Here is a 14,038-nt window from a genome sequence, read left to right on the forward strand (position 1 = left end):
ATGATGCCCAGTTTTCTCAGAATCTGGACCGACATTTTATGAACTTTCATGATGCCCAGTTTTCTCAGAATCTGGACCGACACTTTATGAACTTTCATGATGCCCAGTTTTCTCAGAATCTGGACCGACACTTTATGAACTTTCATGATGCCCAGTTTTCTCAGAATCTGGACCGACACTTAATGAACTTTCATGATGCCCAGTTTTCTCAGAATCTGGACTGACACTTTATGAACTTTCATGATGCCCAGTTTTCTCAGAATCTGGACCGACACTTTATGAACTTTCATGATGCCCAGTTTTCTCAGAATCTGGACCGACACTTTATGAACTTTCATGATGCCCAGTTTTCTCAGAATCTGGACCGACACTTTATGAACTTTCATGATGCCCAGTTTTCTCAGAATCTGGACCGACACTTTATGAACTTTCATGATGCCCAGTTTTCTCAGAATCTGGACCGACACTTTATGAACTTTTATGATGCCCAGTTTTCTCAGAATGCCACTCAAATAATCATGAGATGGGGCTGATGACCACACACATTTTTGGCGGTCACAGGTATTGTATAAAAAAAACTCCCCATGTCTTCTGTACAAAGCATATTGGATGAAAGTATTGTGGTCAATGTTTTTAACCAGGTTTTCCGAAGGAAAAAACTGGTTATTAGATTGGCGAATGCGGGCGGGCTGGCTGGCTTGCTGGCTGGCGGGCGGGCGGAACAAGCTTGTCCGGGCCATAACTATGTTGTTCATTGTCAGATTTTAAAATCATTTGGCACATTTGTTCACCATCATTGGACGGTGTGTCGCGCGAAATAATTACGTCGATATCTCCAAGGTCAAGGTCACACTTTGAGTTCAAAGGTCAAAAATGGCCATAAATGAGCTTGTCCTGGCCATAACTATGTCATTCATTGTGAGATTTTAAAATCATTTGGCACATTTGTTCACCATCATGGGATGGTGTGTCGCACGAAAGAATCACGTCAATATCTCCAATCTCAAGGTCGCCACGACTAAAAATAGATTTTTTTTTAAAAACAAACTTACAAAGGGGGTTAATTTTGTTTGTTCATTTCAAAAGTTCAGTTTGAGTTTTCTCCCTTTATCAGATTTTTTTTTTCACAATGAAAACCTGGTTTTGTGACAATTTTGTCCCTTGTTTTAATTACTTTGAAATGGGTATGTCTCAGTTTGGTCTTTTTATACAAATATTGTCATGATAGGAAAATGGGCAGAATAATCAAAAGTCATGCTACCACAGTCAAGTGTTATCCAATATCACCTATTTTCTTTATGAGATATGTGCAACTAGCCCCAATTAGCAGACGTTATGTACTTATTTGTAGGCATAAATAAATCTAGTAGAAATATCCAGAATTGTTCATGTAAAAGATAAAAGTTGAAACTTTGTGTTTTTCCACTTTTATTTCTTCCCAAACATGAACAAAAATTGTACGAGTTCGCTTTGTCTTTCAATCAAATGCATGTCTTATTGTAAAGTTTTGCTTACTGAAACGTTGATGAATTATACTTTAATTAATATATTAATAACATTATTTTTCAGACGACAGTGCCCCCAGCTGGCTGTGCCAGTTTCACAGAAGATTCACTGCTGAGACATGCTCAGTTTGTCATTGATCAGGTACATAGGCTTATACAAAAAATTGTTGTAAAACTACTGATATCAGTTTCCAGTCAAAGGTAAGGGAATTTTGATATTGAGGTAGTTTTGTTTGTGAGCATGTACAGAAAATTACCTTTAATTTTTATTTCACACACATAATGCAGGTTCAGAGTTTTGACATCATTTCACACACATGTTGCAGGGTTCATGGTTTTGACGTCATTTCACACACATGTTGCAGGGTTCAGAGTTTTGACATCATTTCACACACATGTTGCAGGGTTCAGAGTTTTGACATCATTTCACACACATGTTGCAGGTTCAGAGTTTTGACATCATTTCACACACATGTTGCAGGGTTCAGAGTTTTGACATCATTTCACACACATGTTGCAGTTCAGAGTTTTGACATCATTTCACACGCATGTTGCAGGGTTCATGGTTTTGACATCATTTCACACAAATGTTGCAGGTTCAGAGTTTTGACATCATTTCACACACATGTTACAGGTTCATGGTTTTGACGTCATTTCACACACATGTTGCAGGGTTCAGAGTTTTGACGTCATTTCACACACATGTTGCAGGTTCAGAGTTTTGACATCATTTCACACACATGTTGCAGCTCAGAGTTTTGAGATCATTTCACACACATGTTGCAGGTTCAGAGTTTTGACATCATTTCACACACCTGTTGTAGGGTTCAGAGTTTTGACATCATTTCACACACATGTTACAGGTTCATGGTTTTGACATCATTTCACACACATGTTGCAGGTTCATGGTTTTGACGTCATTTCACACACATGTTGCAGGTTCATGGTTTTGACGTCATTTCACACACATGTTGCAGGGTTCAGAGTTTTGACGTCATTTCACACACATGTTGAAAGTTCAGAGTTTTGACATCATTTCACACACATGTTGCAGGGTTCAGAGTTTTGACATCATTTCACACACATGTTGCAGGTTCAGAGTTTTGACGTCATTTCACACACATGTTGCAGGTTCAGAGTTTTGACATCATTTCACACGCATGTTGCAGGTTCAGAGTTTTGACATCATTTCACACGCATGTTGCAGGTTCAGAGTTTTGACGTCATTTCACACACATGTTGCAGGGTTCAGAGTTTTGACATCATTTCACACACATGTTGCAGGGTTCAGAGTTTTGACGTCATTTCACACACATGTTGCAGGGTTCAGAGTTTTGACGTCATTTCACACACATGTTGCAGGGTTCAAAGTTTTGACATCATTTCACACACATGTTGCAGGGTTCAGAGTTTTGACGTCATTTCACACACATGTTGCAGGGTTCAGAGTTTTGACATCATTTCACACACATGTTGCAGGGTTCAGAGTTTTGACGTCATTTCACACACATGTTGCAGGTTCAGAGTTTTGACATCATTTCACACGCATGTTGCAGGTTCAGAGTTTTGACGTCATTTCACACGCATGTTGCAGGTTTATAGTTTTGACGTCATTTCACACGCATGTTGCAGGTTCAGAGTTTTGACGTCATTTCACACGCATGTTGCAGGTTTATAGTTTTGACATCATTTCACACGCATGTTGTAGGTTCAGAGTTTTGACGTCATTTCACACGCCAGCGATTTTCCTTGTCCAATTGGGAAAAGTACCCGTACCGGTCCAATTGGGAAAAATCGAGTCGTGAAAACCTCAAAATTGGGAAATTGGTGTATTTGATTTTTTGCTCCCAAATGCTTTAAAATTGATAACCAAGTGTTTTCAAGCTGTCAATATTATATAAACCTAGGTTCAAGCTATAGAGCTGCAAAGGGAAACTAACTAAATGTTGCTTAAAAAAAAAAAAAAAAAAAAAAAATTTTTTTTTTTTTTTTTTTACCTTTAATTGGGAATTTAAGGACAGCAATTGGGAAATTTGTATTTTTTTCGTAATTGGGAAAGTGCCGTTTACCGGTACTTTATAAAGAAGGAGGAAAATCGCTGCACGCATGTTGCAGGTTTATAGTTTTGACGTCATTTCACACACATGTTGCAGGGTTCAGAGTTTTGACGTCATTTCACACGCATGTTGCAGGTTCAGAGTTTTGACATCATTTCACACACATGTTGGAGGTTCAGAGTTTTGACATCATTTCACACGCATGTTGCAGGTTCATAGTTTTGACGTCATTTCACACACATGTTGCAGGGTTCATAGTTTTGACATCAGTTCACACACATAATGCAGGTTCAGAGTTTTGACGTCATTTCACACATATTGCAGGGTTCAGAGTTTTGACATCATTTCACACACATGTTGCAGGTTCAGAGTTTTGACGTCATTTCACACACATGTTGCAGGGTTCAGAGTTTTGACATCATTTCACACACATGTTGCAGGTTCAGAGTTTTGACATCATTTCACACACATGTTGCAGGGTTCAGAGTTTTGACGTCATTTCACACACATGTTGCAGGGTTCAGAGTTTTGACGTCATTTCACACACATGTTGCAGGGTTCAGAGTTTTGACGTCATTTCACACACATGTTGCAGGGTTCAGAGTTTTGACGTCATTTCACACACATGTTGCAGGTTTATAGTTTTGACGTCATTTCACACACATGTTGTAGGTTCAGAGTTTTGACGTCATTTCACACGCATGTTGCAGGTTCAGAGTTTTGACGTCATTTCACACACATGTTGCAGGTTTATAGTTTTGACGTCATTTCACACACATGTTGCAGGGTTCAGAGTTTTGACGTCATTTCACACACATGTTGCAGGTTCAGAGTTTTGACGTCATTTCACACACATGTTGCAGGTTTATAGTTTTGACGTCATTTCACACACATGTTGCAGGTTTATAGTTTTTACGTCATTTCACACACATGTTGTAGGTTCACAGTTTTGACGTCATTTCACACACATGTTGCAGGTTCAGAGTTTTGACGAGGCAGCTGATGATGATGAGCAGCTGATCATCACCCATCCTTGCATGAGAGGTCTCATCAAGCTTGCTGGTGTCACCCTTGGAAAGCGGTGTGTTACTATTGTGTTAATATTCTCGCTAAAAGACGAGCAATTTAGGAGACAAACCCAAGGTAGAGAAGAAAGTTGTACCTAAACAGAACCCAGCAGCAATTACCCACTTAGTATTGAATATATCAGAGCACATTCTCACTTCTGTGCGAATGGTCATGGGCCCTACCAGGGGGAAGTTTTATTTAGAATAAAATGAAAGGGTAATTCCAAAAATTTATTAAAATTTTAAATATCTAGCTATAGATAGATATTATTATAATAGATTCACAGGTGCATTATGTTTTATAGCATAAACATTTTCATTTACTGAAATAAACATACATGTAAACTTTAAATGTTTTTTTACCAGGTTTTCTGAAGGAAAAAATGGTTATTAGATTGGCGAATGTCGGCAGGCGGGCGTGCGGAACAAGCTTGTCCGGGCCATAACTATGTCGTTCATTGTGAGATTTTAAAATCATTTGGCACATTTGTTCACCATCATTGGACAGTGTTTCATGTGAAAGAATTACGTCAACATCTGCAACGTCAAGGTCACACTTTTGAGTTCAAAGGTCAAAAATGGCCATAAATGATCTTGTCCGGGATATAACTATGTCATTCATTGTGAGATTTTTAAATTACATGGTACATTTGTTCACAATCCTTGGACGTGTGTCATGCGAAAGAATTACGTCGATATCTCCAAGGTCAAGGTTGCCACAACTAAAAATAGATTGAATTTGACACAAGGGTGGTAACTAGGAACAATCAGTAACAATGCACATTATGAATTGCCTCCCTTTATCAGACTTTTTTTTTCAAATTGAAATCAAGGTCCCCACGAATAAAAAATAGATTGAATTTGACACAAGGGTGTTTCTAGGAACAATCAGTAACAATGCACATTTTGAATTGTCTCCCTTTATAAGACTTTTTTTTTTTTTTCAAATTGAAAACCTGGTTTTGTGACAATTTTGTCCCTTGTTTGTATATTTTAAAGGGGAGTTTTTGTTTAAATTTTGGGGAAAATGTATAGTTTTGGCTGAGTGGAAATTTGTCCAAAATCAAACATTAGCTTTTTTTCAAACTTCTCACATGTACCCAGTTAATCCCTAGTATAAAGTACTGTTTAGTGCTGCAACAATATAACGGTATATTGGTGTATATCGCAATACGCAATCCACATATTGTATTGCAATACGATTTTCATCATACCTGTACGGAAATTGTACAAAAATTAATCCACATTTCGTCCAGAAAAGCCATCCGAAATAATGATATCAAGGTAAACAAAACAAATCGGTGTTTAGTAAAAATAAATTGTAACGTAAAAATAGCATTCTAAAAAGTCCATTATACAGAGTAGTGTTGTTACAAGGGAGTCCGCAAGACCTGCTTTTGCATGTCATACTGTTAAATTTAAGATTAAGGTTATGGATATACGAAAAAATATTAGAACAACAGTTAATTTAATTACATACTATAAATGTAAATTGATATAGTTATAAATAAAAGTAATAATGATCAAAGCAATTTTTACGTAACAGCATTCACAATTGCACAACATTTTAAATGTTTAATGGGAATATCAAATAGACAAAATGACAATACTTATCTTTCATATCAAAATGCTTTGTAAAGCCAAAAAAAGAGTTCATTGTGTTTATAAAGCATTTTGTAAAAAAGGCTTGAATTGCAAATAGGATATAACATACAATACAAAGGTGATGTTTATGTAAGTTGGTTTTGGTGCTGGCGAGTTATGATTCTGGTTCAGGTTAGCAATATATGGCAATACGGGTTTTTAAACTGACAATATATTGCAATATGGTTTTTGACGTATTGTTGCAGCGCTAGTACTGTTCTCTCCCCTATATTACTTAATAGTATTATTCTCTGCCCAAAGGCGAGCGATGAGGAAGGACCAAGGCAAGCTTGCCAAGAAGGTGACCCCTAAAGACACCCTTGCCACGACAACCCCTCTAGTACGGGAGATGTTTGACAGCATGTTCAAGGGGCAGATAGACGACAAGGCGGCCAAAGAGTCCAAGAGAAGGAGATGTGGCATCTGTGAGGTCAGCAGATTTCTTGCTTTATTTAGTGTGTTTTTGGGGGGGGGGATGTCAAAATTTGGGCCAGAATTTTGGCTCCATTCACAGTCGCAAGAAGTAGATATTTTTTCTCGGCTGATGGCCAAATTTTCCTAATTGAAGATTTTCAAAAAAAGAAAAAGATTTTAATCAATTTTGTTCATTATTAATGGCAACATTCATGCTTTTAAATAAAACCTTTCATTTTTATAGTATACAAGTTTTCAAGAAGCGCATGTCTTCAAAGTTTTGTTATTCACTCCAGGCGTGCCAGTCATCAGATTGTGGCAAGTGCGCCGCCTGCAAGGACATGGTGAAGTTCGGTGGCACAGGTCGCGCCAAGCAGGCGTGCCACGAGCGCCGCTGCCCCAACATGGCTGTCAAGGAGGCGGAGGAGGACGACCTATTGGACGAGGAGGCGAGCGATGATAAGCTGCTGGCTGAGAAGATGAAGGACACGTCACTGCAGCATCATAAGGCCTCCGCCGTCAAGAAGGTAAGTCTGGGCTTGTTCATATACATTTGTTGGGTCTAACTTAAGCCCCATCCAAAAGACAAGGATATGGTTGTGTTTTTGTTACAAAACAAAGAACGACTCAGTGAAACAGAAAAAAACGCATTTTTATCCACTACCATAGTCAAAGGGATATTGATTTGGTGTTGTCTAAATTCCGTTATTTCATTCGTATGTCTTGTCATTCTGTCTGTCGAAAAAAAAAAGAAATTGGTGGGGGATATCAATCAACGAATTTGTTTCTTTTTTGATTATTACATTAAAAAAAATATATATATTTTATCAGCATTTGATGTGCTAATTTAGAACAATGATATCTGTTTAAAATAGGTAGAAGTTCTTAATTCTTAAGTAGATTATACATTAAGTTATTCTAAACTTACCGACGGACCTCTTTCAATGTATAATAGAACAAATTCTCCCAGCCACATTCCCAAATGAGTGACTATGTGCCTTGTGAGGGAAAATAAGTGGCTGTATACTTTGTGTCATTTCTTTGGTTTGGCATCTAAACTTTCTGGCCTTTATGAAGGAATGTCGGGGCACTCTATGGGACAATCTACTTAGTGCATTGATCCTACATAAAATATTTATCCTTATTTGACTAATGAAATTTATCTGGTTCTCTATTTGTGTATCGTTTGATAAGGTTTGTTGCACTGTGACCACATTGGGATGCCATCACAAAGGGTTATATAAAAGAGGGGAGGGTGGGGTTCAAATGAAGAAGGCATATACATTGCAATGTAAGTCTTCTTATTTGATGTTCATGCTCTTCATTTTGTTTTTCTTTTAAAAAGATGTAATGGATATGGTATTCACTAGAGCTGCAGCGGATCCAAAATTTCAATCGGATCCGAATTCGAATCCAAAGGCCCGGATATCGAATATTGGTTCGAATCCTAATTGGAAAGTAAAAATACGTAAAATAAATTATTATTTATATTGCTATAACCAAAATCATGTTTTGAAACACCAGAACTTTTATATCTCTTATGAAAAAAGTAATTAACTTTTATTATTATTTTAAACTTTATTACTCCAAACAGAGAACAATAATCAAGTTACAGTTTAAGAAACCTCAAAAACCTTTTAAATAAACAAAAAATCTGCAATATGACTAGATGACTGTATATTGGCAGCATTTGTTAACGTCGTGTTTAAAAAAAATGGAAGTGTGTTTCGGATTATAAATTATTATTCTCATTTGTGAATTTAACAAAACATTTATAGTTATGTTATATTTGTTATGATTTAAATAGTAAATATGTTAAAACGCTGTACGTGTCAAAAAAAAATTGTTTTGATAATATTATACATGAAAAGCACAATTTCAAGGATGATAACACCCGTTGGCAATCATCAGTCTCTTACGTAACTTGCCACGATTTTATCGCCGAGAAATACTCTGTAGGGACCGATTAATGTGGTAGGTAAAACAAAGCCATACAACTGCAATAAACCCCTGAAATTATCGATTGATAGTGACATGGGGTTATTCAGTCACACATATCTAATTCACAGATGTAAAACCTTACATACTTTGCAAATGGCGTTTGCTTTGTGAGGTTCTGTTGCAGGCTTCGCGAAATTGCCGGTCCGTCGGTCCTGACCGGCAATTTTTCATTTGGTCCGGCAGGTTTAACCAGAATGTCGGTCCTTGTGACCGGCAAAATAAATGTGAAATGAATGCAAACATATCATATTTTTTCAAAGTTGAAAATTCGAAGGGCAAACCTTTTACTACAGTCTACATCATGAAAATGAAATCCCTCATTGTTTTGATGTTTGCAATAAGTTTGTTACGTACAATTAGCAAATCCAACTGGTTACACAACACCTACTTCAAACTAAGTCGCAAAATCGGCAACTGCGTTCTAACAAAAAATCTTGATAGCTTTGATATATTTTTCGAGTAGATAAGGACATTGAAGTATGAATTTCTGTATGAAGCATTTCTTTAAAAAGGTTGTTTATTAAATATAAACAATGTTCTAGTATTATCTTTATAACATGCACTCGTCATAGGTCTCCAAAAATGTTATCATTTTACATTGTACAAGTTAGTGTCAGTAAACCGCAATTTTATTTTCGATACTTCTACAATCTTTAGTCTACGTTGTTAAAATGCGTAAATGGATATCATTGGTCAGTTAAATATAGTTTGACCAATTAGATGCCCTGTAACTGTTACATATTTCGCTGGATGTAAACATCCAAAATGTCGTTTTTACGCTTTTATGATGGCGCAAAGCCAGGTAAGAAAGGTAAGCTAACCGACGATAAGAAAAAAGAAAAAGCGAAAGAGTACGAGTCTCGAAGGGTGGAAAGATCTTTCCAATCAAAATGGAAAAATGAAAGAGACTGGCTTGAATACGACGAAGAAACGAAAACAATGTTTTGCACTTGCTGTAGGGCAAATTCACAATTCAGGTCAGTGTCTGTGAAAGGGAATACTTTCGTAGAAGGCAGCTGTAATTTTCGGCATTCGGCAATCGTTGATCATGAAAAGTCAACACCCCATGAGAAAGCTCTACGCATGTCAAAAACAACGCCATTGACGCCTTCAGAATTGAAAACTACCGAAGCTGGAAATGCCTTGAAAATGTTGCAGGCGGCAGAGCGTAACAAACTGTGTTACCTGTTTAGAAACGTTCATGCCATAGCAAAGAACAACAGACCAATTTCCGATTATAAGTGGTTATGTGAATTAGATATTGCTAAACAAATTGAAATTGGATCAACATATATAAACGATCATGCAGCAGTGAATTTTATCCATCACATTGCTAAGGTTGAACTCTCTCACACAGAAAAACAATGTAAAGCTGTTCCTTTTCTGTCTTTTCTGATGGACGGAACTACAGACATCTCGGGATCTGAGCAAGAAACATTGTATTTACGGTATTCCAAAACTGGCAATGTAACCGAGAGGTTTCTGAATACAAGTTCCCCGAAATCAACAACATCTGCAGACCTGTATGACCACGTAATTGATGTGCTCAAACAAACAAATATTGACAAAGGTAATTTAAAATTAACACCAGCACTAAAAGATAAAACTAAATTTGTGTTTCTTTTAATATTTATTTAAAAATAAATTTGTGAATAATTAAAACCATCAGCATCTGAACAAATAAATAATTGAAAGAAACTGTAAATATAAGCTTTGAATCACTGAATCAATGTTTGCTTAAGTAAATGTCATGATTTCTGCTCCTGCCATGGCAATGGTTTTATCAGAAAGAAACTAATATTCAATAATCAACCAACTGTATACATTTCAGACAAACTTGTGGGCATGGGTACTGATGGTGCTTCCAACATGACGGGTTCTCGTACAGGATTATCAACTTTGATGAAACAAAGAATAAATTCTGAACTAGTCAATGTTCATTGCTTATCGCATAGACTGGAATTAGCCTTCAGAGATGCCATTAAGAAAAACAAGCAGTATGAAAAGCTTATGACATTTCTCATTGGCGTACATTATTTCTACAAGAAAAGTCACAAACAAAAAACTGGCCTTCTCACAGCTATCTCCACTATCGGCAAGGGAGTGCTTCCACCTAAAGTTACAGGAACCAGGTGGCTACCTCACCTCTTCAGATCAGTTACAGCGCTTCTCAAGACTTTTCAGGCATTAGAAATCCACCTTGCGACTGCCAGTCATGGAAATCCTAAAGCAGAAGGTCTATACAAGCTGATGACAGATATAAATCTGTTAGCGTTCTGTATCTTTCTACTGGTATGAAATTCAATGTGATCATATTTCATTTTTGTAATTTTAAAGATTCAATAACATGATTAAAGAATCATGAATGTAATACATATTTCATCATTATTTTATACCTGCAAGGTTGTTCATCACCAATAAATTGTTTATTTAACATACAAACACTCATGTTGTAACAAACCTATTTAAATTAATATACTAGTATGGTATAAAGATTAACATATAACATGAAAGCAAAAAGAATTTAAGTGCATACATTCATTTCAAATGTGTATAATTATGTATATATATAATCTTCAGGATGCACTGGACCCAGCGATGAGGCTTTCCCTCAAGCTCCAAAGATCTGATGTGACGCTCTGTGATAGCCTGTGCTGGATTGAAAGCACAATGGAAATTCTACAAGAAAAGAAAGGAAGGTACTGTAGTCACCGTTCAATATTAAAATTTGCCATGAAATAAAAAGAAACATAAACTTATCAATAATATTAACCAATCGCAGTGTTAGTAATAGTATGATCTGTATCATTATGACTACTAGAAGTAGGTTGCATATTAAAATAATAAATTGACTGCTGGCTTGAAAGGCTACCTGAAGCTGCCATCGAGCTTCTACAAAAACGAACACATGAAGGGATAGCGCTTAGAGGTAATGCGTCAAGCATGAGCTATGCAGATGGCATCATTGATAGTCTGGTCGAGGCCATAAAGACAAGATTCGCAACAGAGTCGAAAGACATTCAGAATGCTACTAAGATTCTGCACTTGAGAAGTTGGCCATTAGGCAAATTGACAGGTTTAATATTCAGTTGATCCCCAGTTATTGCCCAAGTTCAATTGATATAGAAGTTTAGTTTCTTCAGTTGATGTTTTCAATGCAATGTTTGCATGCTAGCATAGTCTTTACAGGGTTTCATTGTTTGTTTTATTTTGGTTTGTTTGTTGTTGTTACAGCTAGTATAATTATAAGCCAACGTTTCAGCCTGTGTGAAAGCAGTTAAGAGTTAAGTGCAAAACTCTTGTCTGGCTATAGTATAAAGCTTTCTGTTAAAAATCAGTTCTCAAACGTGCTGTATTTCTAGTGATCGAACTCTGATAAATATTTGTTGTTCATTAATATAACAGGAGATTTCATTAACCTATCTGCAACAAGTAAAGTTGTTTGCTAAGTAAATTTAGAATGTAAACATTCATACTTGGCCAATATATTAATAATTTATATAAAACGTAATATTATATACTAAAACGTATGGTGTTGCATTTTGCCTCACTTGACTTGACTTCACTCATAATAATGGAACATTGAATGATGTATAAAAATTTAAGAGTACATAATTTTTTTCATAAATCACCAAAGAGCAAGCTGCAATGGTTGTGTTGCTTATTTCAATAAACAGAAACAACATATAATAATTATAATACTAATAATTACATCATTAGTTACAATTTGTCTCTTATAGATAAAAAGTTTATGGTTGCGTATATTTCATCACATAAAATGGTTAAAGTTTTAGCATGTGTTACCTTTATTTCAGAATATGGTGATGAGGACGTTCAACTGGTGTGTTCCCATTTTGAGAAAACGCTGAAGCGTGCGGTGGCAGAGTTCACACCAGTGGCAGCAATAAACGAGTGGAAACTTTTGAAGAAACTGGTGCCAAAAAAGTAAGTTTTGTGTTGTTTGTTTTAGTTAGGAAACCGTTTCAATTGAACTCTTTAAATTATTTGAAGAAAAACAACACAGAAATAATATACTTCCGGGTACATTCGGTTGAATACCTATGTAATGATAATGTTTTCAGGCATGGCAACGACTTATCAGACCTGGGATGGGACCAGGTACTGACAGGAGCAGTGGCAGATGATCTGCCAAATATCACCCTAGTGATTGACCTGCTGTTGACGCTCCCATCCACTAGTGTGCGTTGCGAGACCGCATTCTCACAGCTGAAACTCCTCAAAACTTGCAGGAGGCAAAAGATGGGGGAAACTGTTCTACTGGACCTGATGACCGTCAAGCTGTTGTCACCCAGCATAGATGCCTTCAATCCAGAATCTGCTATAGATTCATGGCTGGTAAGCTTAACTTGAAGTCAAGCTCATTTACAATATTAAAACATGCAACCAGCCACTATGTGCAGTACCTCCACCATGTTTTGGCAAAGTATTGTTTATACTATTTGTTATAATATTGATTGGGCATTGGAAATTTAACTTTTCAGGCTGAGCCTTCTGGTGGAAGACGGACATCTTACACACGCAGTCGCAAGCGTAAGCATGACCCAGAAACCACAGACATTTCTGCCCCATCAACTTCTTCAAGTGCAGTGATATGCCTGGAATCAGACTCCACTCACTCCGACTCAGAGGAAGATGCTGAAGTGCCTGTGCCCAGTGTGGTACAAATCACTAACTTCGAAAAGGAGATTGACAAACTGTGTGACAATGATGAAGAAGATATGGAAATCGAAGAAGATTGCGAAGACTTTCAAGACGAGATGACAAACACTGAAAAACTGCTGTCTTATTAGAATAAAGGCTTGTTGAGCTAAAATAAAGGGTTTTTCTTAATGTACATAGTTGTGTTGTTGTTTTTTTTCGGTCCGGCTAAATTTTCTCCGGACCGGCACATTTTCTGAAATGCCTGTCCGGATGACCGGCAGTTTTTTTCCGATTTCGCGAAGCCTGCTGTTGAATTTGTATGCTGATGAAACCCACAATGCTTCCACACAGAGGATTTTAATTGTTTAGGTGCATCGTGAATATTCTTCTGCGCCATTTTGCACCATGGCAACAAACGTAGACTGTGAACCATGTTTTTTTTTCGAAAAAGTAGCGATAATCGTGACAAACTACGTACCAGTCAGCCTTTCAAACAGAAAGGAACAATTTAACGAAAAGTACACCAATGTATTACGGCGAAAGAAACAATTACCGCAAAGGAAAGGTTAAACTCGAATAAGATCCGGATTCGAAACCGATTTTACCAATCACGGTTAGATCTGCGAATCCTCGTTTGGATCCGCGAATCTCGGATATTTCGGATATCGGTTGCAGCACTAGTATTCAC

At 36.9% G+C, this 14,038-nt stretch overlaps 3 protein-coding genes across 6 annotated transcripts in view; all 3 read left to right on the forward strand.

Moving 5' to 3' along the window:
- The window catches only part of LOC127840131 (DNA (cytosine-5)-methyltransferase 1-like), a 66,586-nt gene that overhangs the window by 16,625 nt on the left and 35,923 nt on the right, over positions 1 to 14,038 (forward strand). For both annotated transcript variants that reach the window (XM_052368604.1, XM_052368606.1), the window contains exons 12-15: positions 1,570 to 1,647; positions 4,540 to 4,643; positions 6,535 to 6,703; positions 6,984 to 7,214. In XM_052368604.1, the coding sequence (XP_052224564.1) occupies positions 1,570 to 1,647; positions 4,540 to 4,643; positions 6,535 to 6,703; positions 6,984 to 7,214 (582 nt within the window). The remainder of the gene's footprint in view (positions 1 to 1,569; positions 1,648 to 4,539; positions 4,644 to 6,534; positions 6,704 to 6,983; positions 7,215 to 14,038) is intronic.
- On the forward strand, positions 9,316 to 12,627 carry LOC127840132 (zinc finger protein 862-like). 3 transcript variants are annotated; one of them, XR_008030429.1, is made up of 4 exons: positions 9,430 to 10,258; positions 10,520 to 10,924; positions 11,269 to 11,387; positions 12,504 to 12,627. XR_008030429.1 is itself a non-coding variant. In XM_052368608.1 (3 exons), exons 1-3 carry the CDS (start codon positions 9,454 to 9,456, stop codon positions 11,316 to 11,318), a joined length of 1,260 nt encoding a protein of 419 aa, XP_052224568.1. In that variant the 5' UTR covers positions 9,316 to 9,453; the 3' UTR covers positions 11,319 to 11,461. The 3 variants fall into 3 exon arrangements, 2 of the variants coding, with proteins under 2 accessions (XP_052224568.1, XP_052224567.1); XM_052368608.1 differs by lacking the exon at positions 12,504 to 12,627 and having other exon boundaries at positions 9,316 to 10,258; positions 11,269 to 11,461; XM_052368607.1 differs by lacking the exon at positions 12,504 to 12,627 and having other exon boundaries at positions 9,317 to 10,258; positions 10,520 to 10,980; positions 11,269 to 11,461.
- LOC127840135 (uncharacterized) lies at positions 12,428 to 13,643 on the forward strand. Its single transcript, XM_052368618.1, has 3 exons — positions 12,428 to 12,633; positions 12,771 to 13,044; positions 13,191 to 13,643. The coding sequence occupies exons 1-3, from the start codon at positions 12,440 to 12,442 to the stop codon at positions 13,497 to 13,499; spliced, it is 777 nt and encodes a 258-aa protein (XP_052224578.1). The 5' UTR covers positions 12,428 to 12,439; the 3' UTR covers positions 13,500 to 13,643.

Source organism: Dreissena polymorpha, chromosome 7, assembly GCF_020536995.1.
Source record: "Dreissena polymorpha isolate Duluth1 chromosome 7, UMN_Dpol_1.0, whole genome shotgun sequence".
Lineage (NCBI taxonomy): Eukaryota > Metazoa > Mollusca > Bivalvia > Myida > Dreissenidae > Dreissena > Dreissena polymorpha.